This window comes from Vipera berus, assembly GCF_964194415.1.
Source record: "Vipera berus genome assembly, chromosome: 8".
Lineage (NCBI taxonomy): Eukaryota > Metazoa > Chordata > Lepidosauria > Squamata > Viperidae > Vipera > Vipera berus.
Genome location: NC_138211.1, coordinates 13,473,176 through 13,500,105, shown reverse-complemented (window position 1 = coordinate 13,500,105; position 26,930 = coordinate 13,473,176). Strand labels below are relative to the sequence as shown.

The following is a 26,930-nucleotide window of genomic DNA, read 5'->3' as shown; positions in this document are numbered from 1 at the left end:
GATATGTGATTCGGTGATTTAAAGAAGGCAGGCTGTGATGCCACCCACCTTGCCAGCTCAGGAAAAAAGCTAAGCCACACCAGTAGATCACAGTGATTGGAGGAGCCCATATGTTTCCTTTTATCTCCAAGGTGGTGGTGGTGTTAGTTGACATGGGCCAATTCCAGTTGGTTTCCATTGGGTACAAACATGTTTTCTGAGCAACTGGGGGTCAACCATATGATTTGAGAGGCCATAATTCAGGGTCTCAAGCTGATTCTTTCCGAGATGAAAGTCCCAGGTTCCATCCATAGCATGTCCAACCCAATCCAGGATAAAATCCTATCTAGAATTTTGAGAATGGTGCTTATGCTGAGGGGTGTGTGTGTGTAGCGATGGATGTTGTAGGTCAACATAACTAGAGGGAAGTAAAATTGTGGAAAGCAGTGTAGACAGTAACAAACTAGGATGATCAGTGGTTTGACTTACATACTTAAACTACCAATATTTTGAAGACAATATTGAATTATTCCCACTGAACTTAATCTTCTGATCCGTGCGGCAATCCTTCTCATTTATTGGAAGATGAGGACATATCCTATGTTTCTACCACACTTGTGAAGTCTCCCAGAATGGAGAAAGCTGCATTAGGAATGCATTTTGCATGGTAGAACTTCCATTCCACCAATTGAGTTCTGAAGAGCTAGAGTCCACACAGAGGTTTACTTCTCAAGAAGACTTGACAATCTCTGGTTAATATCAAAAAATGCTAATACGAGTCAGAGCTGGTTAGTACTTGGATGGGAGATTACAGGAAAATCCCAGGACTGGCAAATACATCAGGAATGTGGCTAAAAAAAAATCTGGAAGAAAGAAATAACAAGCCACATCTGTATGATTATCAAGAAAACTACATGGATATATTATGAAGTCAACAGAAATAAAGCTCTACTCAAAGATGACTTTCATTTTTGATTTTTAGGGATTAAGCACTGCCAGAAGATGCCTTTCTGAACCAACTGAACACAGAATAATGTATCCAGAGCTGTTCATACACACGCACACACACACACACACACACACACCACCACCACCACCAAAAAAGCTATTGAGCACAAGAGAGCCCTCTATGAAGGTTTTCTATGAATTTAACTGTTAGGACACATGGCTCCTTTGTGCCCTAATATCTTCAAACAGAATTCCTTTTTCATACCACCACCACCCCAAAAAAAACCTTACCCATTTTGCACAGAGATAAAATACTAGCCTGCTTGGTTGACTGGATTCACACATCCCACTGGGTTAGCTTAAACATGGTCTGTTTTTGAACCAAGACTGGCAAAGCTCTACTGTCTTTGTGCCAACATTGACCGCAAACCCAAGTCAAGTCAGCCCCATTGTTATGGTTAAGAAAAAGCAGAAATCCAGACAGTGGATCTTTCTATCTCCTTGATCTCTTGAACTACTGTAATGTCAGAAAATCTTTCCAAACAATAAAAAGGGAGCTAAATTTATGAATGTATGCCATGGGCAAAAGCCAGGCTAGATTTGGTGCAAAGTGTTCCCTGCTGTATGGAATACGCAGCACTGGGGCAAATGTTTGAAATGCAGATTTGATCTTTGCATCTGAACAGAGATGAGGACACTCCTTCTGGCTCAAAATGAGCCTGCGCTAAGGAGAGGCTGCTAACTCTACAGGACCAGAGGATCCTTCTGCTTTCAACATGCAGCAGGGGAAGAAATCTGCATCAACCAACAGAGAAAGGAATGTCTGTTAAGGCTTGAGCAAACCATTAAGTGCTAGTTAGCATCTTTTCTCCCTTGGGGCACTTTCAGCTCTGTTGTTTCTTTCCAATAGTGTAACCCCACTCTTCTAAAAAATTTCGAAGCATCTAAAGAATCCAGTTCCTTTCAATGCTTGAATAAATATCCATATGGTGATATAGGGTGATAGAATTAATGAAATAAGACTAGGTGAGGAATTTGGTGTGTGTGGGGGAAACTGATTTGCTATGTGATCCAATTGTCTTTTGCTCCTTGCTTTTTGCGACCATATTATCATCTGTCTGTCTGTCAAGTTTTTAACACACCCACAATATACACACTCGCATAAGTAGATATCTGAGATTTCCCTCCCCCCTCTGAGCTAGCAGACCTGATCTGAACTGAACTCTTCTGTTTACATTAAATGTTCATTTCATCAATATATGAGTATATATTTTATTGCGGTTTTTAAAAATGATTGGGGTTTTTTTTAAAAAAAATCTAAAATGTATAGTTAATATCTTGCTTAGAGGTACCGTGTCTGCAGGCTCTTGAGGTTTCAGATGAGATTCTACAAACTTAGGAAATAAGAGCAGCAGCTAAAATTAGTCTGCTCTTCAACCATAAGTTAGAAAAGTTTCTCAATTCTTTTTATTAAATAATGTTAGAGATATTGCTAATGAGTAGACAATATGGCAGGTGATTATTCCTAAAGAAACACAATTGCATGTCAGTTGTAAAAATCTGGTATGGAGAAAAAAGTATTAACTTATATTCCATGCCTAGTACCCAGATTGTATTGAGAGAAGGAAAGATAGCAATTTATGAATTCAGTATAGGATAAGGATTATCCAAAAGAAGAGTATGGAATAAGCCTGGTCTCACATTTCATATTTTCAGTAGTCCAGGAGGTCTTCTGATGACCACAGCTTCAGATGACTAGATCTTGCTGGTGGAATTACAGCCGCTAAGACCAGGAGATTCTTCCACGGTGCTCTCCCTTGCATTAGTTACTGGTGTTTGCTGCCACTTTCTTAGCATGGCCAAATTTGACACACAAATGTCGTTAGAAAGTAGAAGAATGAGGGATATATGACATGATAATAATATGGAAGCATCTGCTGTGCATACAAAGCTGTGGGTTCTCCGTGTCAGGCTTGGATGCTTGAAATGCATCAACACAACTACTGCTAGAATGGAAAAGACTGGAGATTTGATTTGGTTGCCACCAGCAAAAATGTATTTCCAACACAGCCAGGTTGACAAAGCTTAGAGGCAATCACAACATGGTTAAAATAGGTTATATTGGCTAAGGCTAGAGATTTAAAATTTAGTTTAAATATTAAGCAAGTGTTATCTGCAGCAGCATCTGCAAATATCTTTTGCCAGAGGTCTGTTGTGGCAAGAAACGTGCATGTTCCCTTCCAGCTTCTAATTTTGTTTTGACTCCTACAACAGCAAGAACAAATTAGCATTTAACCAACTTATACTGGTAAGGGTGGGTGGGTGGGAGGAAGATTCATCTTCTAACCCAACTAAAATAGACGTTTCGAACTCTTACTCATAAGAAACCTTATTTAACAGCACAATCTGTTTCATATCCCAGTGCTACCTGGTTCGGTCATAGCTATTCCCTATTGCTGAGATGATATTTCCTATGGATGAGATGGTAGATTCCAGATGGACCAAGACTCTGTCTCAGAGGGCAGATGTATAGAATCTCAGAAAACAGAATAACAGAGATGGACAGGATCTTGGAGGTCTTCTAGTCCAACCCCCTGTTCAAGCAGGAGACCCTATAGCATTTCAGACAAATGGTTGTCCCATCTCTTCTTTAAAATCTCCAGCACTGGAGCACCCACAACTTCTGAAGGCAAGTCATTCCACTGATGAATGGTTCAGAATAGGTCAGAATATTCAGATTCAGATCAGAATAGGGCAACCGAAATCCATCACAAAAATGTCAGATCTTTCTAAGGTACCCCAGTTTATTTTTTAGTTCATCAGTTTATGTGGTTTTTAATAACCAGTTTGAGTTTATTACAGTACTTTAGTTTTCACTCAAGGCAGCAAGCAGAAACTGAACAGTGCCTCTGAGCAGTGAGCGAATTGCATCTGCAATTTGTTGCGCCCATAAACAGGAGCCGCTTTGGAAACGGAGTTTATTTATTTATTGAAAACATTTCTACGGCTGCTCATCTTTCAACCGTATCTCGGCCAGCCCTCGAATCAAAAATTAAAATATATACAAAATCATTTTAAAACTATTCAACTCAGCCAATTAAAACATTAATGCTTATTTATTTAAAACATTTATATCCTTATAAGTTATGGATAGCTTATGTATTTCCTAAATAGATAGAAATCATAAAGGAAGGCAAAAAACAACAACCAACCCTCTCTTTTCAGTCAATAGATTTTTTGCCTCCCAACCATGAATAGAAAGAGGTTAAGTGCTGATGGATGTATCTTTTAGCATCCTGCCTTAACAAAAATTTGCATTTTTGCACTGGAGCAGACTTAACCTCAAGAGGGCACTCCTTTGTAAATGATTTCTTGAGCACTGCCTTTAGTCTGGCAGATATTCAAGTGTTAACATGCCAGAAATTGTCCATCTGAACCCCTCGGGCATTTGAAATTCAGGGCATCATGGATTGTTTTAACAAGGGAATACACAAAGACAGGGAGTTTAGCCAAGAATTTTACACTGGAGGTTTTCTGCCAAAGATCCTTTATGAGATTACCCAAACTGCACCTCTCAGCAACCCTCTAAGTTTCATCACTCTTCTCAGAAACAGAGCTAAATTAAGTTATAATTAGTAGTTAATTAAAAGGTGGGATGCAGAGATAGACAGATAGAGGTACAGTATGTGTATGTTCACGTTTTGTTTTTACGAGTATGGGAATATGGGCAGGAGGGTATGTGTATGGGCAGGAAATAATTATAAGCAGTGAGGTAAGAAGAAAATAGGACACAAGATGCAAAATGTGTACCAGTCAATATTTGCAGACACTCACATTTATAAAAATTGAAGAAAAAATGAAAAAATATCCTGTAAAGAAGGAAATCAAATGTGTTGTTCAAATGATCTTTGAGTATACTGTATTGCATTGAACTTTTAAAGTTTTTTTTCCATTTCTCACAAGGTACCAAAAAAGGAAATAATATTATGGCCTTTTCCTCTTTTTTTCTTTCCTTCCTTCCTTCTTTTCTTCTCTTTTTTTCTTTCTTGTTTCTTCCTTCCTTTCCTTTTTCTTTTCTCTTTCTTTTCTTCTTTTTCTCTTTCCCAAAAAATCCATGCATCTCTGAGGTAAATGGACAATCTACAAGCCCCATTCTCTCCCCTTTAGTTCTTTTATGGCCCCAAACATGGCAAATTCCAGGCCCTTCCTTTCCAGAGGGATGGGAAGAAGAAATGTTTGAAGAATTCAGAAGGTTCAACACTGAATGCATGATAGTACAACAGCAGCAGTGTCCACCTCCATCTGCATCTCTGGCCTATGACGTCTGGTGGAAAAACAAGTGACAAGATTCCAGGGACACAGGCCTATTGCCATACAATGCAACCCTGCCTTCAAATCCTTAGCCCAAGTCTGCAAAATGGGACTTCTACTAACACTCACTTAAATAGGCACAGACTACACAGAATGAACTAAGCTCCCCATTTAAACTTATTGCATAGTGAGATCAAAGCCTTGGTGGAGCAGTGGGCTAATGCCTCCTTAAGTAACACCAGCTGCCTGCAATTAGTGCAGGTTCGAGTCCCACCAGGCTCAAGGTTGACTCAGCCTTCCATCCTTCCGAGGTAGGTAAAATGAGGACCCAGATTGTTGGGGGCAATTAAGCTGACTTTGTAATAATGCCGCTTGGGGGGGGGGTGAAAGCCCTAATAAGCAGGCATGTACATAGAATGAAGGCTACTGCTAAGCTTGTAAGCCGCCCTGAGTCTTCGGAGAAGGGCGGGATATAAATGGAATTAAAATAAAAATAAAAAATAAAAATAAAAAACATGGATTGGGTAGAGCTGAAACATGCAGGAAAGCCAGTCAGAAACTGGGGTCAGATTGTGTTAAATCATTGTGTAACTACAACTAACCAAACAAAACATTTTCCCTTGGACTGCCTAACACATGATGCTCTCATCAAACCGATTGCACCAGGCTGTTGTCTTTCAGGTACTGTGTATCTGTACATAGTTTCGGTAGAACTGGGTGGGACTATGGCATTTGTTTTTCTTTCTGAACCCAGACATCTGAAGAACAACGTACTGTAGCTAAGAAACAGGTCCCCCATTTTTTTTACCCCAAGGAAACATAATGATGGATGGAAGGGAGCCCATGTTGTTAACAGCCATCTTTCAAAAATTGTACAGGCAATTAAAAGATCCACAAGTTGAGATTGGGTTGGCAAGGTTAGCAAGATAGCCAGTGTTCAAACTTATTGATCGGGTAATTAATCTTTTTCTGGGCTCACATGATCCACCGTACTGTAGGCTAAGCGCAGGGTAGGAATCGCACAATATGCTGCCTTCAAAAGGGATTGACTTGGTTGTGATTCAGTAGATCAGGCAAATGTAACCCACTGCATGTAAAAGTGTCTTTGTGTTCTTTTCACATAATGGCAGCACGTCCTCTCCACAGGAGCACTGGCAATTTAACTATTGGATCTAGTGGTTAAGGCACCAGGCTAGAAACCAAGGGAATGTGAGTTCTAGTCCTGCCTTAGGCATGAAAGCCACTGGGTGACTTTGGGCTAGTCACTCTCTCTCAGCCCAACATAGCTCCCAGAGTTGTTGCGGGGAAAATAGGAGGAGGGGAGAACATGTATGTTCACCACCTTGAGGGGTTGTTTTTTTTACATATAAAAAAATAAAATATTTTAAATGAATGAATGAATAAATCATCCAATCCCTTAAGATTCTCCAACCTGAACTCTTTCAACTCCCAAAATTCTCAGAAATGATTGTGCTAAGCTGGGGAATTCTGGGAATTGAAGTCCACACTTCTGCAGAGTAAACAGAATGCCGGTAAACGGCCATCCCTAGCAACATACAACTGGCATGGAGACAACCGGAAGGCTTGCGCAAAGAAACGACACCAAATGGCTTCCTCCAAAACTCATACGCTGATTTTAACAGTTTATTTCATTTTCAGTACAGTGAAGAATGTGTACAGATCTACATGTAGTTCTGTAAAGAAAGGGAAAAAAAACAAAAAGTACTCGCAAGGCTGCCTGCTTGCCCAGTGTGACATTTTCCCACCTCAAAGACATTGTTTTTCTTAGTTTTTTTGTTTTGTTTTGAAAAAAAGAGAGCGAGAGAAGAATTTGCTTCCTCTAGCACATTCAGAATCAAAAAAAAAAGAAAATGAAGTTTCTTTCAAGGGTGAAATCAAAACAATCTGCTGATATGGGTGAGCTGATTTCATCAGACCATTAAATTCTTACAGAATCAGAAGAAAAAAATGCAATGCAAAGCAATTGAGCAAGCATGTGACTCTTGTTTTTTTTTGTTTGTTTTTTGTTTTTGTGGTGGCCAGGTTCGTCCTGACCCTGCTACATTTCTCCCTTTGTGGTCGTGGTGCCTGATGCTGTAATAAACGTTTTGGCCAAAAAGGAGAGCACAGACGATCCCTCTCAAGAAGGGGAAAGATTTACAGGCCATACAATTGAGGAGGGGAGGACACCCACTTCCGCATTAAATGAATGAACGACAACTGATCCTACATTAACTGCCTAATCCAACATGATTATTTAAGTCTCCCTGTGTCAGTCTCTGCCTCCAACCTGACATTTATGGAACAAAGGCACTAGGATTTGAGAAACAGAAAACATTCCTTCTCACTTTAGCATTCTTCCTCCCTGGGAGCTAAACACCAGAAAAAAAAATCTACCAGAGTTTTCAGTCTTTAGGTAGTCAGAAACATCCTCTTTTTCCCAGCTTTACTATTGTTATTTTTTAATGCGATGAACCATTTCTCCTGAAAAGCTTTGCATAGCGTGGGCTATTCTATTAAGCCTCTCTCATTTGGGGAAGCATTATTGATATCTCATCTTCATCAGGAATAAAACAACTCTTCTGTCCTCAGAGATTTCAGATATCTATGTCGAACTGGGCTTCTTCACCTGCGAAAGAGAAAAACGATTGATAAAAGTGTCTATGGAGATTCTCAGTCATCCAGGTCATGGTTGTCCCAAAGGTGCTTTTTCAAAAGGTAACTGGGCTTTTTGTTTTTTTTCTTGAAGACGTTTCACTTCTCACCCAAGAAGCTTCTTCAGTTCTGACTGTCAGCACTGAGGAAGCTTCGTGGATGAGAAGCGAAACGTCTTCAAGGAAAAACAAAGTTTGGTTGCCTTTTGAAAAAGCATCTCTGGAACTGACAAAAATCTCAGTTTCATGTGTCTTCATCGGATGCCACGTACGCTTGAAAGCATTACTTCTCGAAGTTTTCCTTAACATTCCAGTTTTAACTGTGGACAGTCATTTCCAAAAAAATCCTGTATAATTCGTTTTCCAAGAAGTAGTGATGAGATTAACATCACTACCTCTTGAACATATACATAGTAATTGACAACTTATAATCCTCCAGCAGTCCAGACTGGCAAAGGAGAATAGAATTATTGCTCTGAAAGCTGGTGATTCGGAGGCAGAAGAAGCCTATAATCTTTGCAAAATTTACCTCAATGTTCCCAGCAGAGAACAAAATACGGCCCCTTTAAAAAAAAAATCTCTCTTGGTTGCTAAGTTTCGATGGTGGTTTTGCTGCAGTAAAGCAGTCAACAAAGATGCTAAGAACTGGGTAATTCCAAGAAACTTCAGTCTCAGCTTTGTTCATTTGCAACCACACTCTATAATCATAGGACCTATTTTGTTTAGACCAAACCAAACCAAGCAAAAAACCCAGAACCTATGCAAACAAAAACGAAACATAGGTGTATTCAACACTCTTGGGATTAAGTCACCGTTCTGACATGAAAGCTACTCTACTGTATTCTGAAAACAATCCGTGAGGGTTAAGCAGTTAAAAATCTTCAATACAGTATTAATTAGTTGATGTAAGATGGTGAGAAATAGAATATATTCAAACAGTTAAGACGTGTATCCTGCACATTAGACTTTGTGATGAATTGCGACAAAGGTAACTTTGGTTATTTAAAACTTGGAAATTATAAATACTAAATGTTCAAATTTAAATATTAATGGGAAACTAAAAATTGGGAAAAACTAATTAGGACATTGATTGTCTATAAAGACCCCAATGTTAAGCAGGGTATGTATAAGCTAAAAATTATTGACAATTAGAATTTACTGTCTCATGTTTAAAGATACTTGTATGTTATTGAATTATCGATTCACTCAGCCGCCACGTTGCTTTTCAAATAACTAAATGTAAAATTAGAAAATCAACAAAACATTTTTAAAAGAAAAATCTTCAATACAGGTAGTTTTCGACTTACGACCACAATAGAGCCCAACATTTCTGTTGTTAAGTGAGTTTTGCCCCATTTCACAACCTTTCTTGCCAGAGCTGTTAAGTGAATCTGGCTTTCCCATTGACTTTGCTCGTCAGGAGGTCGCGAAAGAGGATCCCAGGACCCCGGGACACTGCAACCGTCATAAGTATGAGTCAGTTGCTGAGTGTCTGAATTTTGATCATGTGACCATGGGCGTGAGGCAAAGGTGGTAAGTGTGAAAAATAGCCGTAAGTCACTTTTCTCACTGCCGTTGTAACTTTGAATGGTCACTAAATGAACACTTGTAAATTGAAGATTACCTGTGCACGATCATATATAAAGAGAGATACAAGTTGATAAGCTTATTAAAAATTTATTTCACTGAAAGGTACTTTTACGTTAAAAATGTTTGATGGCAGCTGTCATGGGGGCATAGGAAAGTTTTAGAGGAAAGGCAAAATATAAATAAAGGCCTGTCTTTGTCAAGCATGCTCTGCCTCACGGCTTCCAGAAAGATGTCTGGGAATGTCCACAGTGAGGGAAGGCAAGCAAAAACATCCCTGATATTCAGACACAGAGCTTCTGAACATGGAGGAAACAGTCAACAGCTGCTAATGGGCTGCATTTTCTCTAAAATGATCTAATCTACTTCCCTAACATCCAAATCACCCAACAGGAAACGCTACATCAGGGATGTCCAACTTGGCAACTTTAAGATCTGTGGACTTCGACTCCCAGATGGTTACCGATGCAGAATTGTGTAGGGAATTTAAATGAAACTCCACAGAATTCCACTCTGTGCACTTGGTAGCAGTTATTCTAGGAAATCAAAAAGTCCCAGGCCTGTGGCTGTACGACCAGTCTGGTCTAGTGGTTAAAGTACACTGGCTAGAAAGCAGGAGACTGCGAGTCCCTATTTTCCTTTCACACAATGGCAGCATCTCCTGTCCACAGGCGCATTGGCCAATAGAACTGTTTGATCTAGTGGTGAAGGCACCAGGCTAGCAAGCAAGGGAACGTGAGTTCTAGTCTTGCCTTAGGCATGAAAGCCACCTGGGTGACTTTGGGCCAATCACCAGGTGACTGTGAGTTCTAGTCCCGCCTTAGGCATGAAAGCCAGCCGGGGTAGTCACTCTCCCTCAGCCCAACCCAACCTCTCAACAGAATTGTTGTTGTGAGGAAAATGGGAGGAGGAAAGTCTATTGGATATGTTTGCTACTTTATTTTTAAAAAATAATAAAAGCGGGTTATAAATAAATATAAATAAAATATTCATGAAATCTCATGTGGTCAGTAGACCCAGCACTCATGGTGAGAACATGTAGGGTTTTTATGACAGATCAAAACTGACCAGGCTATGTCAGCTTGGCACAGAGAAAAGCAATGTCTGTAACCCAACTCAGCAACCACGTAATGTGATTTGAACAAGCGCCCACACACCTAAGCCTGGTTTCTCATCGTCAGCAGACATAAAGTTGACCTCAGTCTCATCCACACTTCGATTTGTCACACCTGGAATGTCTGGAAGATTGCAAGGTGGTGTTTTGGCAACTGGAGAATTTCGGCACGCCATTAGAAATTTGCGGTCATAAATAATGCGGGTACCTATAAGAGAAAGATAGCTACAATTTACTGCTGTTCTCAGAGGGTTAAGGCAGTGTTTCCCAACCTTAGGAACTTGAAGATGCGTGGACTTCAACTCCCAGAATTCCCCAGCCAGCTATGCTGGCTGGGGAATTCTGGGAGTTGAAGTCCACGCATCTTCAAGTTCCTAAGGTTGGAAAACGCTGGGTTAAGGAACCAAATACTGCTTAGAAAGAATTTCCAGTTAACCTGCCATGTTATCTACATTGTACTTTTTGTATGTAATTTTTATTTAAACTTTTAATCGAGAAGATAAAAATGAATGGAAATTAACATAAAGTAAGGAAGAAAAGAAATCAAGGAAAAATGGCAAGAAAGGAAAAAAGTTGTAAAAAAAAAAACAGAAAAGGGGGAAAGTGGCTTGTGATATTCTTCGCAACAGTTTTAAGTACAAATATATTTTAGCCTCTTTCTAAGGTTATATCATATTGCTCTCTTTTACAATCTATCCTATCTAATCATCAAAACCATAAATGACAAGCTCATTGTTTTCCATTTTTATACAAAAAGTCCATAAGAGACTTCCAGTCACCGATAATTGTAGATAATGTCTTTTCTCTACACAAAGTAGTCAATTTATTAATTTCAGGAAACTTTTTCAAGTTCACCAACCATTCCTCCATTGTGGGTAGTGTCAAATCCTTCTATATCTAACTAGACCGCACTTTTAATATTCGACAGCTTGTCTCCTTCCCCAATCACGGTTAGATTTTGGCTTGTTTTCACAACCTGGCTCAGTCTTTCTTCTCTGCTCTCTGTAAGACTGGATAGAATCAGGCTGCTTTACATAAAAAGGGGGAACTCCTGAAGAAAGTGAAGGGTAATGCACAGAAGCCAATAAACCTGAAAAATAGACTGAGGTTCACCATAACTCATGGTCATAAAACAGTGGTTTTTCCACAACAATAAAAGCTGGCCAGAAAATCTGTCTCCATAACACTTGGTCTGAAGCCCTGATGATTTAATAGTAACTGAGAAGTAAGTAGAATAACATAATGTGCAGGCATGTGTAATTATCTGGACAGTTTTACAAGAAGTGCATATCAGCCTTGCTTTCCCCTTTTGGGCAAGAAGAACAGAACAAGCATGAAAGAAAAACAAGGGATGATATGCAATCTTACGTAAATTTGCAAACCGGCTGAGGCTACATAAAACTTGTGAACAGATCTGATTCTTCTGCTTATTTCAAGGTCAATCGTTAAGAATTGCTGGTTCTTCTTTGTCTAGAAAAGTGTCCAAACATGGCAACTTTAAGACTTCTGGCCTTCAACTCCCAGACTTCCCCAGCCAGTAGGTCTTAAAAGTTGTCAAGGTTGAACAGTCCACTCTAGAGCAACTTACCATCCAGCCGTCAAGAAGAAAGAAAAGCAGAGAGGGTCCCACAACATCGGCGCCTTGATTGCCTTTCCTGTGCTGTCACCTTTCCCAGATATTTTTCACCACAAAAAAGGTCTCATGGGGAACCATTAGAACAGGAGGCAAAGAAAGTCCTTTTATTGCAATAGATAGGTTTAAGTGTGACCACTAGAAGGAGCCTTGTACTCTTAATTTTGCTTTTGTACAGAGGCAGTAGTAAGACATTTGCAAGTCCTCTGGTTGGGCTCAGAAACTGACTCCTTCCAGTTTTGAAATGTATATTCTACACTACGCAATCAAGTCCTGAACAGCCACCAGTCCTAGGTCTTCATCCATGCATTAAGCAAGCAACAAACTTTTTAATTTTTTCAACTGTAACTCAGCCTTTTGCCACTTCAACAGAACCAAGAAAGAAGAAAAATGTGCAAGTCTTCCTTTAAAAAAATAGACTGTGCATTAACAAGCAGAGGAATCACTAAAGCTAATTTTGGCTGTGTATTCTTGTCGGTTTTGACATTTTTATGCGCTTGGTTCAGCTTCACTGCACCTGAAATTCTATGTTTCTCTTTGCCTGCTGACAACAGGATTTCAAGAGCAAGATTATTTGTCATTATGATAGACTTTTTCAGTAATTTATTGTTCCTACTGAGTTCTTAATAAGATTCTTCCTGCTTTTGCAACTGCCCTCCAGCAGAAATGTAATGACAGAGAATTAGGAGGAAAATTGTGTATATTTTCAGAATTTGCATTCAACACTGAGCTGGCCGAGCAGTTTCCAAATATAGCTTTAAGTACAAATCTTTTAAAAACCCAAGCTAAGAAAATGGGGACTTTATTGTTTTTTAGGGTTTAACATTAAACCCCCCCAAACCCGAAGCTTCAACCTCAAAACCACAATGCGAGAACTTGCCTTATTTGTAAACTTTATTGTGGTCATTGACCAATTCAAAAACACACACACACCACAAATTCCGAAACAGCAAATAAAGACAGCAAGAAAACCTAATTCTAACACTGAAGAAGTCAAAATGTGGCATATTTCCAAAAAAAAAAAGCAAAACAAAACGTAGCCACATTTAGACAAATCAAGCCACACTGATCAGACTAGTAGGAAATCCGATGAAATGGAGTTGTGATGGGGCTTCCGGATACTCCCATGTAACACCTCTACTCCGCGAGCTGCATTGGCTTCCAGTTGCCCTCCGGGTGAGATTCAAGGTGCTGGTGATGACCTATAAAGCCCTAAATGGCTTGGGTCCGGGATATTTGAGGAAACACCTGCTGCCGGCATCAAGCTCCCTTCGTCCTGTGCGCTTCCACAGGGAGGGCCTCCTCAGGGTTCCGCTGGTGAGAGATTGCCGGCGGGTGACACCCAGGGATAGGGCCTTCTCAGTGGGTGCGCCTGCCCTCTGGAACCAGCTGCCCGTGGAGCTTAGGACTGCCCCCGACCTTCGTTCATTTCGCCAGGATCTGAAGACCTGGCTCTTTGAGCTCTCCGGCCCAGGCTGAGAATTTTTAACTGGGGTTTTTAATTTTTAGGGATGATTTAATCTTTTTAAAATTGTTTTTAACTTTTGTACTGGTTTGGTTTTAAATACCCTGTAAACTGCCCTGAATCCTTCGGGAAAGGGCAGTATATAAATCTAATAAAATAAATAAATAAATAAATAAATACCTGTAACTGGGCATCTTAGTAATAAGACCAATAGCAAAACATGGGTTTATATTTCAGCTGTTGCCTTAGATTTAAGTAAATTCCAGTAATTAAAAAAGGGAGGTGGAATTGTGGTCCCGCAAGATTTTTATGTGCAAGTATTTTTTTGCCACTGAATTGGCATTTTAAGCTGACTAGATGATTATTAAAAATATGGGGATAATCATAACAACTGTATCAAATTAACCCAGTTTGAATTAAGTTTACATCTAAATGCAAAGCAATGATATTTAGTTTTTGGTCAGATCCCACCTCCGTTGGGAGCATAGGACCTGCTTCTCAAAAGCCGAATGCAAAGATTAGGAAGGCACATTGCACGATACGTTCAAGGAAGGTTGCAGAACCTGTGGCCCTATTCTTGCCATTCCCACTGGCCAGGCCAGGATTATGGGAGCTGTAATCTAGCAGCAACTTTGAGTAGTGTAGCTGAGAGTCTTCACTCCTCCTCCTAAGGGGAGCTACGCTTTTACATTTACACCGAGGAACTGTTTTCAAGTACTCAAGTTCTGCTGCCAAGTAACACTATTTCCTTGGCCATATTTCGATCAAATCTTTCAAACGTATTTTTTTTAGAAAAGAATTGGTGGAAAATGGGTGACAAAAAACCAGGTTTTCCCCCATTTGGAGCAATTAGAACTAAATTGTTTCCCAACCATCTGAAGTTTGGTGGGTTTCCAGGGACAAGGTGGGTGGAGCGGGGAGGAATTCAACGGTTAGGAGTCCACAGCGCAGGGCTCCACCCGATACTAAACAGCAATGAATCAGGATCTGCAGACAAGCGGCTTTCGCTGCTTCTGACGCCTGCCAGCTGCTGGAACGCCTGCAGAACAAAGACTGTTTTCCTAGAAATGTTGTCACTGTACCAGTTATTGCAAGAACATTTCATAAGGAGTTCACTGGAGGTCTGCATCCCTGAGTTTATATTCAGACACATGCTCAGGACTCCTGTTTGCTTAATGTCATAGCCAGACAGGGTAAAAACAGAGGGCTTTGAAATATTTTCAGTTGCTGGAGGGGGAACGGAGGTATTCAGGCTTCCACAGTAGCCCTCAACTTACGGCCACAATTGACCCCCAAATTTCTGTGACCGAGACATTTGTTAAGTCAGTTTTGCTCCGGTTCTTAAGTGAATCACTGCAGTTGTTAAGTTAGTAACACGGTGCTTACGTGAATCTGGCTTCAACATTGACTTTGCTTGTCAGAAGGTCGCAAAAGGGGATCACGTGACCCCGGGACGCTGCAACCGTCATAAATACATCTCAGTTGCCAAGCGTCTGAATTTTGATCATGTGACTATACGGCTGCTGCAAAGGTCATAAGTGTGAAAAATGGTCATAAATCACTTTTTTTTCAGTTTCATTGTATCTTCGAATAGTCACTAAATGAACTGTTGTAAATCAAGGACTACTTGTACTCTCTGGGGCCCTGCTTCCTAAGAACAGGAAACAATTGGGTCTATGGATGGGATTTTATATACATAGAAATGAGGGGTCCTTGGTGCTTCTCTGACCTTTCAGACATTTCATTACCCAAACTAGGTGTCATCATCAGTGCTAGTCTAAGGCAGGGGTAGGCAACCTTGGCTCTTTTATGACTCGTGGACTTCAACTCCCAGAATTCCTGAGCCAGCTGGCTCAGGAATTCTGGGAGTTGAAGTCCACGAGTCATAAAAGAGCCAAGGTTGCCTACCTCTGGTCTAAGGTAATGAAATGTCTGCAAGAAAACAAGCAAGTTCAGAGAGCCTCATTTGAACCCTGAGCTATTCTCCTTTATTGATACTTTGATACTATGAAACTTTGAAACAAGTCAATACAAATAAACACAAGCTAGTTATAAGTGAGGAAGGGGGGAAAAACAGGGAAAAAAGCAAACAAGGGCCAGAAAAGAAAAAAAAGTTGAAGAAAAATACAAAAGAAAAAAGATACACAGAAGTGATTTCCAATATTCTTCATAGCACCTATAAGTACAAGTATATTTTCATCTCTCTCTGAAGTTATATCGTGATTCCCTTCTTTCTATAATCGTGTCTAGTCATCAAAACCATAAATCACAAGTTCTTTTTTTTTCATGCTTGTGCAAAAAGTCCATTAGAGGCTTCAGGTCATTTTTATTTCTGTATCTCATGTTTTTAATATGTTTATATTTATGATTTTGAATGTAAGCCACCCAAGTCACTTGGCAGGTTGAAATAGCCGCCATATAAATTCAATCAATCAATAAGTCAATAAGCATATTTTCTCTAATCAAAGAAGTCAATGCATTCATTACAGCAAAATCTGTCAACTTCATTCCTCCATAAGGGATTCCTAGCTTACGGTATTTTCTGGGAAGGGCAGATCTCACTCATGTGAAACATACATACAGGTGGTCTACATGGGGACTGGAACTATGAAACTAGATGCGCTGTTTTGTTAATGCCGCTCTCAATATTTACACTTCTGGGTTCTAAGTATGTTCCTTGCTTACAAGTATGCTTGACTCCCTCTTCTTTGTGGCAGCCCCTGAGATATTGGAAGACTGCTATCATGTCACCCCTCATCCTTCTCTTCATTAGACTAGACATACACCATTCCAGCAACCGTTCCTTCTATGTTTTAGCCTCCAGTCCCCTGATCATCTTTGTTGCTCTTCTCTGCACTCTTTCTAGAGTCTCAACATCTTTTTTACATCGTGGTGACCAAAACTGGATAAAAACTAGATAAGTCATGACAACCTGGAGTTTCCAATGCTCAAGCCTTTTCAGAACAACACCATGCTGGTTAGATATTCTGCAAGATGGAGCCCAACCTAGCTTGTAGAAAACTGGCCAGAGTCTTCATGAAAGGAAGCTGTCCCTGGGCACCCTTTATGAGCATGATCAGAAAAGGTCAGGAATGAAAGATCAAGGCTACATGTTAAGTTCCAATCAAACTGATTTATTGCTCAATGCCTAGGCAAAGGAATCTAGTCAACTAATGAGTAGCACCGTTTTGTAACGGAATTCAGGAGGAGTTGGTCTTAATCTGTTTCTGGCTATGTAGTGATTCTAGGGGGATTCCTCTTTTGACTCTGCCCCCAGGCTCTCTCACTCCTTCTCCTACAGAAAGGGAACCGTGTAACAGTATGCAGAAATGACCTAGCGAGACAGGAGGAAGAACTGCAGATTTAGCAACCTTCATGCAAATGATATCTTGACCTATAGAAAGAAAAGGGATGTGTGTGTGGGGGGGAGGGAGGGATTAGAGAAGAGACCATCTCTACTTCGCTGGAGAGTAAAAGGAAAGGGAAGAATCCTGCAGGATTCTGTTAATGTACCTTTACGATAAAGCCAGACTTTAGTACTCCTAGCTGGGCTGGAATATCTTGAAAAGCCAACAATCAATCTTATTTTCTTTAATTCATCTCTCAATTGCCCCCAAACAGCCAACTGTTCCAAAGACCACTATGCCTGGGTGTAAACTTTTTCAGATACGGTTGCAATGGGCTCCATGAAATTTTCCCAGGCCACCACAGGCTGAATGTTTGTTGTGAGCAGGTCCCTCTCCGTGCCATTAACATAAATGTTGTGGCACTGGTCACACTGGCCAAGTTCCCAGGGGCAACCCGAGACTGTTCAAAACAAACCACAAATAGGACTATCAGCCATCGATCTTATTGCGCAGCGGCAAAAAAAAAAGAAAAGCGGTTCCTTTTTCTGAGGACTGAGGGATCCTCCTTGGGGTCAAGGAGAGACAATCGTGATAAATTAAGGCTGGAACGGAAAAAAAACAAACAACCCCTGTAGCTCACGAGACTTTAACCGCCCTATTCAAAGCCCCCATCAGAAATAGGAAGAGGGGATTTCAACCAGACAGTTGTCCTCCCTTTTCCCAGACTCAGTTTTGGAGCAGAAGGAAAACAATACGTTTTAATCCAGTTAGTAGTTTGCGTTATGCAACCTCTTCCTGATAGAAAGGGAAAGATATAGGAAAGGGTAAACAAATCACTATCCTTATCGAATTTTTAGGAGAACAAGAGACATGTGCAGCAAACTGGCTTTCTGCATTCGGCTAGGACAGGGGTAGGCAACCTCGGCTGTTTTATGACTCATGGACTTCATAAAAGAGCCAAGGTTGCCTACCCCTGGGCTAGGAACTAAAATATAACCAATGTGCAACACAACAGTGCTATCACTAGCTTTATGATAATTGGTTGTCTTTCCCCTTCCCAAGTTGTCAGCTCACAAAATGACCTTAGCCCTTCTCGGTTGTCTCCTGTAACTTTCCCACACAGCAGTGTGCCAGTCTTCACCTCCCCCCCCCCCGCCTGGTTTGGGTTCTAGCTCAGCTCCAGAAATAACTTTTCTGCAAAACATGTCCCTTCCCAAGGCTTGTCGTTACTCTCCAAGACTCTAACTAATCTAGAAGAGGGATGGATGAGCTGTGTCCATTCACATTGTTTGCAGAAGACCCATCAAAATCTTAACCTTTCGGTTAATCCTAAACTTTGTTTGCCATCTCACAGCTTTTTGCTTTCTTGTTTACCACCAGTTCTCTCCAAGTGGGAATTCACTTGCTCTGCCAATAGATTAGTGTTTCTCAACCTTGACAGCTTGAAGTTGTGTGGCTGGCTATGGGATTCTGGGAGTTGAAGTTCACACATTTTGAAACTGCCAAGGTTAAAAACTCTGCAACAGGCTACAATAATACTTCATCTGTTTGGCCAAGTGGGCTATAAACGTATACTTTAGACCCAGGATTATTTCTCTTCTTTGCTAGTTCTGAGTGCATTTGAAAGAAGCAAACATTGATTCTTTCATGATAATTACAGCCAGGTTGATTTCCACCACATTTTATTTGGGTTGTTTTTTTTCACCCTTCAAAAGACTGGAGGGGACCATTTGTAACCATTCAAAACAGTCTGCAGTCATTTTTTTCAGATTTTATGGACATTCTTCTGCTCTCGAGTCAGAGGCAAAAAACATCCAACACCCACTCACTCTCCCTACATTTTAAAGATTAGTAGCCAGGAGGAGGATAGCACAGTTGTATTATTTCCAGAAAGGTAGCTGTGTTAGATGCTGTACCAACCATTAGAGGATTTGGATTCACTTAGACCTGTCTCTGCTTCAAGGCCAAACTTTTTTTTTTAAAAAAGGGGAAAAGATCACTACGAAAGAAAATGTTCAGGCTGCACATTCAAATCACAGACTAAAGACATCATTTCCAGAAGGGTCTGGTTTCTACTTACTGCAACCCACCCCACGTGCACGAACAACTTTCTCCGAATGGCAGATGATGCAACACACAATACGCTGAAGCACAGAAGAAGCAACCATCAGAAGCTTTCCGTAAGGCTTCTGCAACATTAAAGGGTTCGCCTTAGTAAACAATTGCTTTGTACATCTTGGAACCTGTTCGTAACACATGATTCGCTTACCTGCTAGAGTTCATCAAGGTGACAAGAAATGATAACACCATTACCTTGTGAGCAGCCTGGATGGCAGCCCAAAACTGTTGTGCAATGCAAAACAAACAGAGCTGAACATGCTTTCTTCCAGCTTCAGAATTCTGCTACCTCTGTGCAAATCTCACCCTGGCCCTCGGACTGGGTGCACAAATGTAAGGAAGCAAAAAAAAAATGCTCATAGCACGGGGGTCTCCAAACCCCATTATGCGTCACTTTAAATCCACCTAAGATTTACTTCAAAGCACCAAAGGAATTTGGAAAACGTTCCTCAGAAGCCCTGGACTTAGGACCACAATTGAACTCAAAATTTCTGTTGCTAAGTGAGAACAGTTGTTTAAGTGTGTTTTGCTTTATTTTGCAACCTTTTTTTTTTTGCTTAAGCACAGTTGTTAAGTTAGCAAGTCTGGCTTCCCCATTGACTTTGCTTGGCAAAAGGTTGCAAAAGGTGATCACAAGAGCCCGGGACACGGCAACCCTCATAAATTAAGAGCTGGGGGTGGCACAGCGGCTAATTCTGCTGACGGCCGGCTGCCTGCTGTTCGGCAGTTCGAGCCTGACCGTCTGCAGGCTGACTCAGCCTTGCGTCCTTCCGAGGTCGGTGAAATGAGGACCCAGATGGTTGGGGGCAATAGGCTGACTCTGTAAACCGCTTATAAAACACTGTGAAGTGGTGTATAAGTCTAAGTGCTATGGCTAAATATGAGTCAGTTGCCAAGCGTTTGAATTTTGATCACGTGACCAAGGGGGATGCCGCATCGATTGTAAGTGTGAAAAACTCATAAGTCACTTTTCCTAGTGCCACTGTAACTTCGAAGAGTCACTAAACAAACTGTTGTAAGCTGAGGACTATCTGTAGAGAGGTTAAGTTTGCTCTAGCAAATTCCCCCCCCCACTTGTTTCAATGTTTGGACATAGAAAATGAAAGGGCCATAGGTTGTTTGTGTTTCTTTTCCACGTTAGACATATATTATTATTATTATTATTATTATTATTATTATTATTATTATTATTATTATTATTATTATTATTATTATTATTATTATTATTATTATTATTATTATGTGAAAAGGAGCTATAATCCCAGCCTCCTCCACACAGCAACAATAGCTTTTAATGGCATCATTTCAGATTGCAACAGCAGGACAGGCTTTTGATTGAGAAAGCATGCAAATTCATCCACTGATGCATATCGGTCAAATAAAACAAACTGCTTATGCTTTTTCCCCCTTAGCCAGCCATAATGCATTCCTTCCTTCCTTCCTTCCTTCCTTCCTTCCTTCCTTCCTTCCTTCCTTCCTTCCTCCCTCCCTCCCTCCCTCCCTTTCTCCTAGTGAGAGGCCACACTCTGAATTTTTCCTTCCTTCCTTCCTTCCTTCCTTCCTTCCTTCCTTCCTTCCTTCCTTCCTTCCTTCCTTCCTCACTGGTTGTTGACAATGCCACAAAATTACTGGATGATTAAATAATAGAAGCTACTCAAAGAGCCCAAAGGTCGTTTGCACTATGGAAATTGTATTTTCAATTTCAAGAATTCTAAAGTTGTGTGTCTATGAGCATTTTGCTTGTTGACAGAGCAAAAAGATGGCTCCAGTCACACTTTGGGTATCCCAGCAGAGAGGATATGAAAGTTATCCTGCAAGTGGAAATGTGGACAACAATTAAACAATGTTGTCTGCTGGGACTCTGGAAGTGTATCTTCTCCGTAGCAGTGCCTGATTTGTATTTACTGCAAGTCAAGCCACGTGCACAAATAACTTCTCAGAATGGCAGATGATGCAATACACAATATGTCGAAGCACAGAAGAAACAACCAAAGGTTTTTTTATAAGGCTGTAGTCCACCCCCACCTCAGATCTTCTGTTTAGATAGAAGATCTGACTCCCAGGACTTTAGCCAGAGAGTGAGATCTCCTTTGTCACATGTGCCATCTTTTATTTTTACCTTTTATTGTAATTCTGTTGTTGGGGGCCACCCAGAGAGCCATTGAGTGTCAGGCAGCATAGAAATTTAATATTATTAAGTTAATTCTTTTTTCTGAACGTATTGTTAAACGTATTAAAAATAATAGGACGCTGGAAAAGGCATGCTAGACTCCAGCTAGGCAATACGACACATTTTTGGGGGGCAAAAATGTGCAAGTTCAGAATGCCACCCTTGCGATTTAAGCTGCAGTTAGTGACATCCAATTCCCGTGGCCTGCCATGTGGCTCTTCTCCAGCCCCCAAAATACAGTCCAGAATGGACTTGTCTGCTAAAGCTCCCTTAGACCTATCCAAACTTAAAGGCAGCCACTATTTTGCATCAGTCGTTAGGAATTAAACCTTGCAAATGCGTGCATAAACCTGATTTTTAGAGCAAGCATCGTCACAAACAGAAGCAGCAAATGTTTACCAGCGTATCTGCAACTGACACATGGGTGGCTTATAAATAAACATTTACAAAGAAGCAAGTCTATTGCTTTAAGGGGCCTCAGTTTTAACGAATACTTTGCTTGTTTTTAAGAAAGCAAATAAGCTACAGTACAAGCTGCATTTTGCCGCATTGGATACAGGTAATCCTCTACTTACAACAGTTCAAAGGGACAGCGCCACTGAAAAAAGTGACTTACGACCGCTTTTTTTAAAAACAGTTACGACCACTGCAGCCTCCCCGTGGACACATGATCAAAATTCAGGCACTTGGCAACTGATTCATACTTATGACGGTCGCAGTGCCCAGGGCCATGCTATCACCTTTTGCAAGCTTCTGACAAGCAAAGTCAATGGGAAGCCAGTTTCACTTAACAACCGTGTTACTTATTTATCAATTGCAGCCGTTCGCGTAAGTGGCAAGAAAAGTCATAACATGGGGCAAAACTCACTTAAATGTCTCACTTAGCCACAGAAATGTTGGGCTCAAGTGCGGTCGTAAGTTGAGGACTTCCTGTACTGGTATCTTGGAAGAGTTCCTACTTGTGCGGTCCTAAATACGCCTCAGGCAGAAAATATATCTTCTTCTGAATCTGCTCACCCCCCCAATTTTTTTTGCAATGTTACATTTATCTACTTTTATGTTCTTAGACCTCTTTTACACAACACATCGGGTCCAAATGCAGTTAAAAAGTACGGATAGCCATGCCTGAAAAAAAGGAAGCCTATTCTGCAGAGTTTGTAGTTCAGAGGTTTGTGTCGGGTTTCCTACACCAAAGCCTGGGACAAAAAGCTTTTTGTGCAATGCTTGTTTTTAACAGCACACCCACAACTTACGGCACCCTTTTATGGAAAAGTGGCTTTTCAGATGGATAAAAAAGATGGTTCTGTGATCCATTGCTCATCTCCTGTAAATGTTTCTAGGATTCAACCACTCTTCCCAATTACCTCTGAAGCACAATAATTTCTTCCCTGGCCAATGTTTTGTACTGTTAAGGCACTCAGGGGAGCCGCTGAGAATCTAAGTAACAATTAATCTAAACTTGGAAAGGCACCGAGTTGGAAATAAAGACGATTCTCTGAGCCAGGTTCCTCACATCCGTAAGCAAGTTTCAGGGGGGATATTACTCCTCTAGCCATTTTGAGAAAGGCTGTTTCCTAGCTGGAAAATCAAAAGGAAAGTCCCTACTGCATGCTTTTCCCTTTAGACAAGCAAGACTATTCCACTCCATTATGTTTTACTCTAGCCTTGCAGTTCATTTAGGCATTTTCTTTCCAGAAAAATGGGGAGATTCCATGAGGAAGCAGGCCTAGCTAGGACCCATTTTAAAGAAATATGCCACCTGTTAAGGACCCTAATTCCAGTGTGTGCATGTGTGCGTGTGTATGTGTGTGTGTAAAATGCCAGCCTTTTCCATTGAGAACAGGAGAACAGGTCTGAAGCCAATCTCAGACGTAGCCCATTCCTGGGTATACCCTCTTGGGGTGAATCCCCCTTTCTCTTACCTACACAGGGATCAAGGGTTTATTGATGAAATGAAAACTCTGAATAAGTGGAGAGAAGCTGGCAAGCCTAACTGCTGGGTCTACATAGCAGGAAAGGGCGATTTGGAAAGACTAGAAAGGAGTTAAAATCTTGGGAACCGTGTCAGGGTAAGCCCTGAATTGCTCACTTCTCAGAAGAACAAATGCGCTACCTTTGATTCTTTCCCTGCAGGATTGAACCCATGCCCAGAAGCATTATTGTATGAGACTACTTTGTACCCTCCTTCAAGCGGTTTCTCCACGCTCAGTGGCACGCCAGCCCATAACTTCTTTGTTCCCCCTCTTCTCTCCCCCCCCCACACCCACTGCCATGTTCTTTGCCTACTCAAAGCCACCGTTTACACCATCTCTCCTTCCCTCTGTGCACTCTCTCCATGCTCAGAGGCAGTCTCAATGCCACCTCTCCTCCCCCCCTTGTGACTTTCCCTCTATGCTCAGACACTCTTTAACACCTGCATTCCCTCCCTGCTCAGAGACGCTCTTTACACCTTTTCTGCCTCCTGTGGCTCTCCCTCCATGCTCAGAGGCAATCTCAATGCCACCTCTCCTCCCCCCCCTCTTGTGACTTTCCCTCTATGCTCAGAGACACTCTTTAACACCTGCGTTCCCTCCCTGCTCAGAGACGCTCTTTGCACCCTTTTCTGCCTCCTGTGGCTCTCCCTCCATGCTCAGAGGCAATCTCAATGCCACCTCTCCTCTCCCCCCCCCTTGTGACTTTCCCTCTATGCTCAGAGACACTCTTTAACACCTGCATTCCCTCCCTGCTCAGAGAGGCTCTTTGCACCCTTTTCTGCCTCCTGTAGCTCTCCCTCCATGCTCAGAGGCAATCTCAATGCCACCTCTTGTCCCCCCCCTTGTGACTTTCCCTCTATGCTCAGAGACACTCTTTAACACCTGCATTCCCTCCCTGCTCAGAGAGGCTCTTTGCACCCTTTTCTGCCTCCTGTAGCTCTCCCTCCATGCTCAGAGGCAATCTCAATGCCACCTCTCCTCTCCCCCCCCCTTGTGACTTTCCCTCTATGCTCAGAGACACTCTTTAACACCTGCGTTCCCTCCCTGCTCAGAGACGCTCTTTGCACCCTTTTCTGCCTCCTGTGGCTCTCCCTCCATGCTCAGAGGCAATCTCAATGCCACCTCTCCTCTCCTCCCCCCCTTGTGACTTTCCCTCTATGCTCAGAGACACTCTTTAACACCTGCGTTCCCTCCCTGCTCAGAGACGCTCTTTGCACCCTTTTCTGCCTCCTGTGGCTCTCCCTCCATGCTCAGAGGCAATCTCAATGCCACCTCTCCTCTCCCCCCCCCTTGTGACTTTCCCTCTATGCTCAGAGACACTCTTTAACACCTGCATTCCCTCCCTGCTCAGAGAGGCTCTTTACACCCTTTTCTGCCTCCTGTGGCTCTCCCTCCATGCTCAGAGGCAATCTCAATGCCACCTCTTGTCCCCCCCCCTTGTGACTTTCCCTCTATGCTCAGAGACACTCTTTAACACCTGCATTCCCTCCCTGCTCAGAGACGCTCTTTGCACCCTTTTCTGCCTCCTGTGGCTCTCCCTCCATGCTCAGAGGCAATCTCAATGCCACCTCTCCTCTCCTCCCCCCCTTGTGACTTTCCCTCTATGCTCAGAGACACTCTTTAACACCTGCATTCCCTCCCTGCTCAGAGAGGCTCTTTGCACCCTTTTCTGCCTCCTGTGGCTCTCCCTCCATGCTCAGAGGCAATCTCAATGCCACCTCTTGTCCCCCCCCCCTTGTGATTTTCCCTCTATGCTCAGAGACACTCTTTAACACCTGCATTCCCTCCCTGCTCAGAGACGCTCTTTGCACCCTTTTCTGCCTCCTGTGGCTCTCCCTCCATGCTCAGAGGCAATCTCAATGCCACCTCTCCTCTCCTCCCCCCCTTGTGACTTTCCCTCTATGCTCAGAGACACTCTTTAACACCTGCATTCCCTCCCTGCTCAGAGAGGCTCTTTGCACCCTTTTCTGCCTCCTGTGGCTCTCCCTCCATGCTCAGAGGCAATCTCAATGCCACCTCTCCTCTCCTACCCCCCTTGTGACTTTCCCTCTATGCTCAGAGACACTCTTTAACACCTGCATTCCCTCCATGCTCAGAGAGGCTCTTTGCACCCTTTTCTGCCTCCTGTAGCTCTCCCTCCATGCTCAGAGGCAATCTCAATGCCACCTCTTCTCCCCCCCCTTGTGACTTTCCCTCTATGCTCAGAGACACTCTTGAACACCTGCATTCCCTCCCTGCTCAGAGACGCTCTTTCCACCCTTTTCTGCCTCCTGTAGCTCTCCCTCCATGCTCAGAGGCAATCTCAATGCCACCTCTCCTCTCCTCCCCCCCTTGTGACTTTCCCTCTATGGTCAGAGACACTCTTGAACACCTGCATTCCCTCCCTGCTCAGAGAGGCTCTTTCCACCCTTTTCTGCCTCCTGTGGCTCTCCCTCCATGCTCAGAGGCCCTTTTTAACACCTTCCCCTCCGGGCACTCCTTGCATGCTCAGAGGCACACCGCCTCTCCTCCCTCCAAGCGGCTCCGCTCACCGCCAGGCGTGGTTCCGAAGAGGGTGCCGCCAGGAGTGGTGCTGTAGTCGCCCGGAGGCAAGGCGACTCCTTCGGCCAAGTCCAGCAGCTTGTTAGGGACGGGGATATCCCTGCCCAGCGTGGGCTCCGGAGCGGGATGGGGGCGACAACAGGCGGCGGACATGGCCGGGAAGAGACGCGCCGCGATCGCCTGGCGAGCCACAGCCGCCTCCTCCTCCTCCTCCAGCGCAGCGCAGCAAAAGCTCGGCGGAGCACCCGCCGCCCCGCCCTCTTTGTTTAGCCCGCGCGAAGCCTCTTGGGAGGTGTAGTCTTCGAACTCGCCCCGGGGCACGCCTCTCGCTGGGAGCTGCGGAAAGCAGACGCTTCTGAATGGTGGGATGTGGTCGCCACCTAGCCTGGATGATTAACAGCCCCTCTTGCTAAATAGGGGGACGCGGTGGCTCAGTGGGTTAGGACGCTGAGCTTGTCGATCAGATGGTCGGCAGTTTGGCAGGTCGAATCCTGAGTGCCGCGTAACAGAGTGAGCGCCTGTTACTCGTCCCAGCTTCTGTCAACCTAGCAGTTTGAAAGCACATAAAAAATGCAAGTAGAAAAATAGGGACCACTCCGGTGGGAAGGTAACAGCGTTCGTGTGCCTTTGGCATCTAGTCATGCCGGCCACATGACCACGGAGACATCCTCGGACAAGCGCTGGCTCTTCGGCTTTGAAACGGAGATGAGCACCGGCCCCTAGAGTCGGAAACAACTAGCACGCATGTGCGGGGGAACCTTTACCTTTACCTTTACCTTGCTAAATAAGGTGCCCCCCTCCCTTGTTTTTCTTTAAGATGTTTAAGCCACAGACCAAGTTCGGCCCTGAATTAGCAAACCGCCCTGGGGCTGGTGCGAAGCCAGGCACAGATTTATTTATTTTTTAGCAAACTTGCAACTCCTGGATAAAAGGGTTCTGCTCAACCGTTTGTCTTGGCGCAAGGTGGGAAGTCCCAAAAACGGGACTTTAAAAAAAAAGCCACTAAGTCAGGGGTAGGCAACCTCGGCTCTTTTATGACTCATGGACTGGCTCAGGAATTCTGGGAGTTGAAGTCCATGAGTCATAAAAG

General features: G+C 42.7%; 1 protein-coding gene across 1 annotated transcript; it reads right to left on the bottom strand.

The window, feature by feature from the left end:
- Positions 1–6,870: 6,870 nt before the first annotated feature.
- EIF4EBP1 (eukaryotic translation initiation factor 4E binding protein 1) lies at positions 6,871–26,082 on the bottom strand. The gene is made up of 3 exons (XM_081333732.1): positions 25,831–26,082; positions 10,637–10,801; positions 6,871–7,867 (listed from the first exon to the last, which is right to left on the bottom strand). Exons 1-3 carry the CDS (start codon positions 25,991–25,993, stop codon positions 7,836–7,838), a joined length of 360 nt encoding a protein of 119 aa, XP_081189858.1. The 5' UTR covers positions 25,994–26,082; the 3' UTR covers positions 6,871–7,835.
- Positions 26,083–26,930: the final 848 nt, after the last annotated feature.

Coding starts and splice junctions, on each gene's coding strand:
- EIF4EBP1 (XM_081333732.1), bottom strand. CDS start 25,993: ATGTCCGCCGCCTGTTGTCGCCCCCATCCCGCTCCGGAGCCCACGCTG. Junction 10,802..25,830: donor CTTCGGAACCACGCCTGGCG/GTGAGCGGAGCC, acceptor TTTCTCTTATAG/GTACCCGCATTATTTATGAC. Junction 7,868..10,636: donor CGATGAGAAACCAGGCTTAG/GTGTGTGGGCGC, acceptor TCTCTTTCGCAG/GTGAAGAAGCCCAGTTCGAC.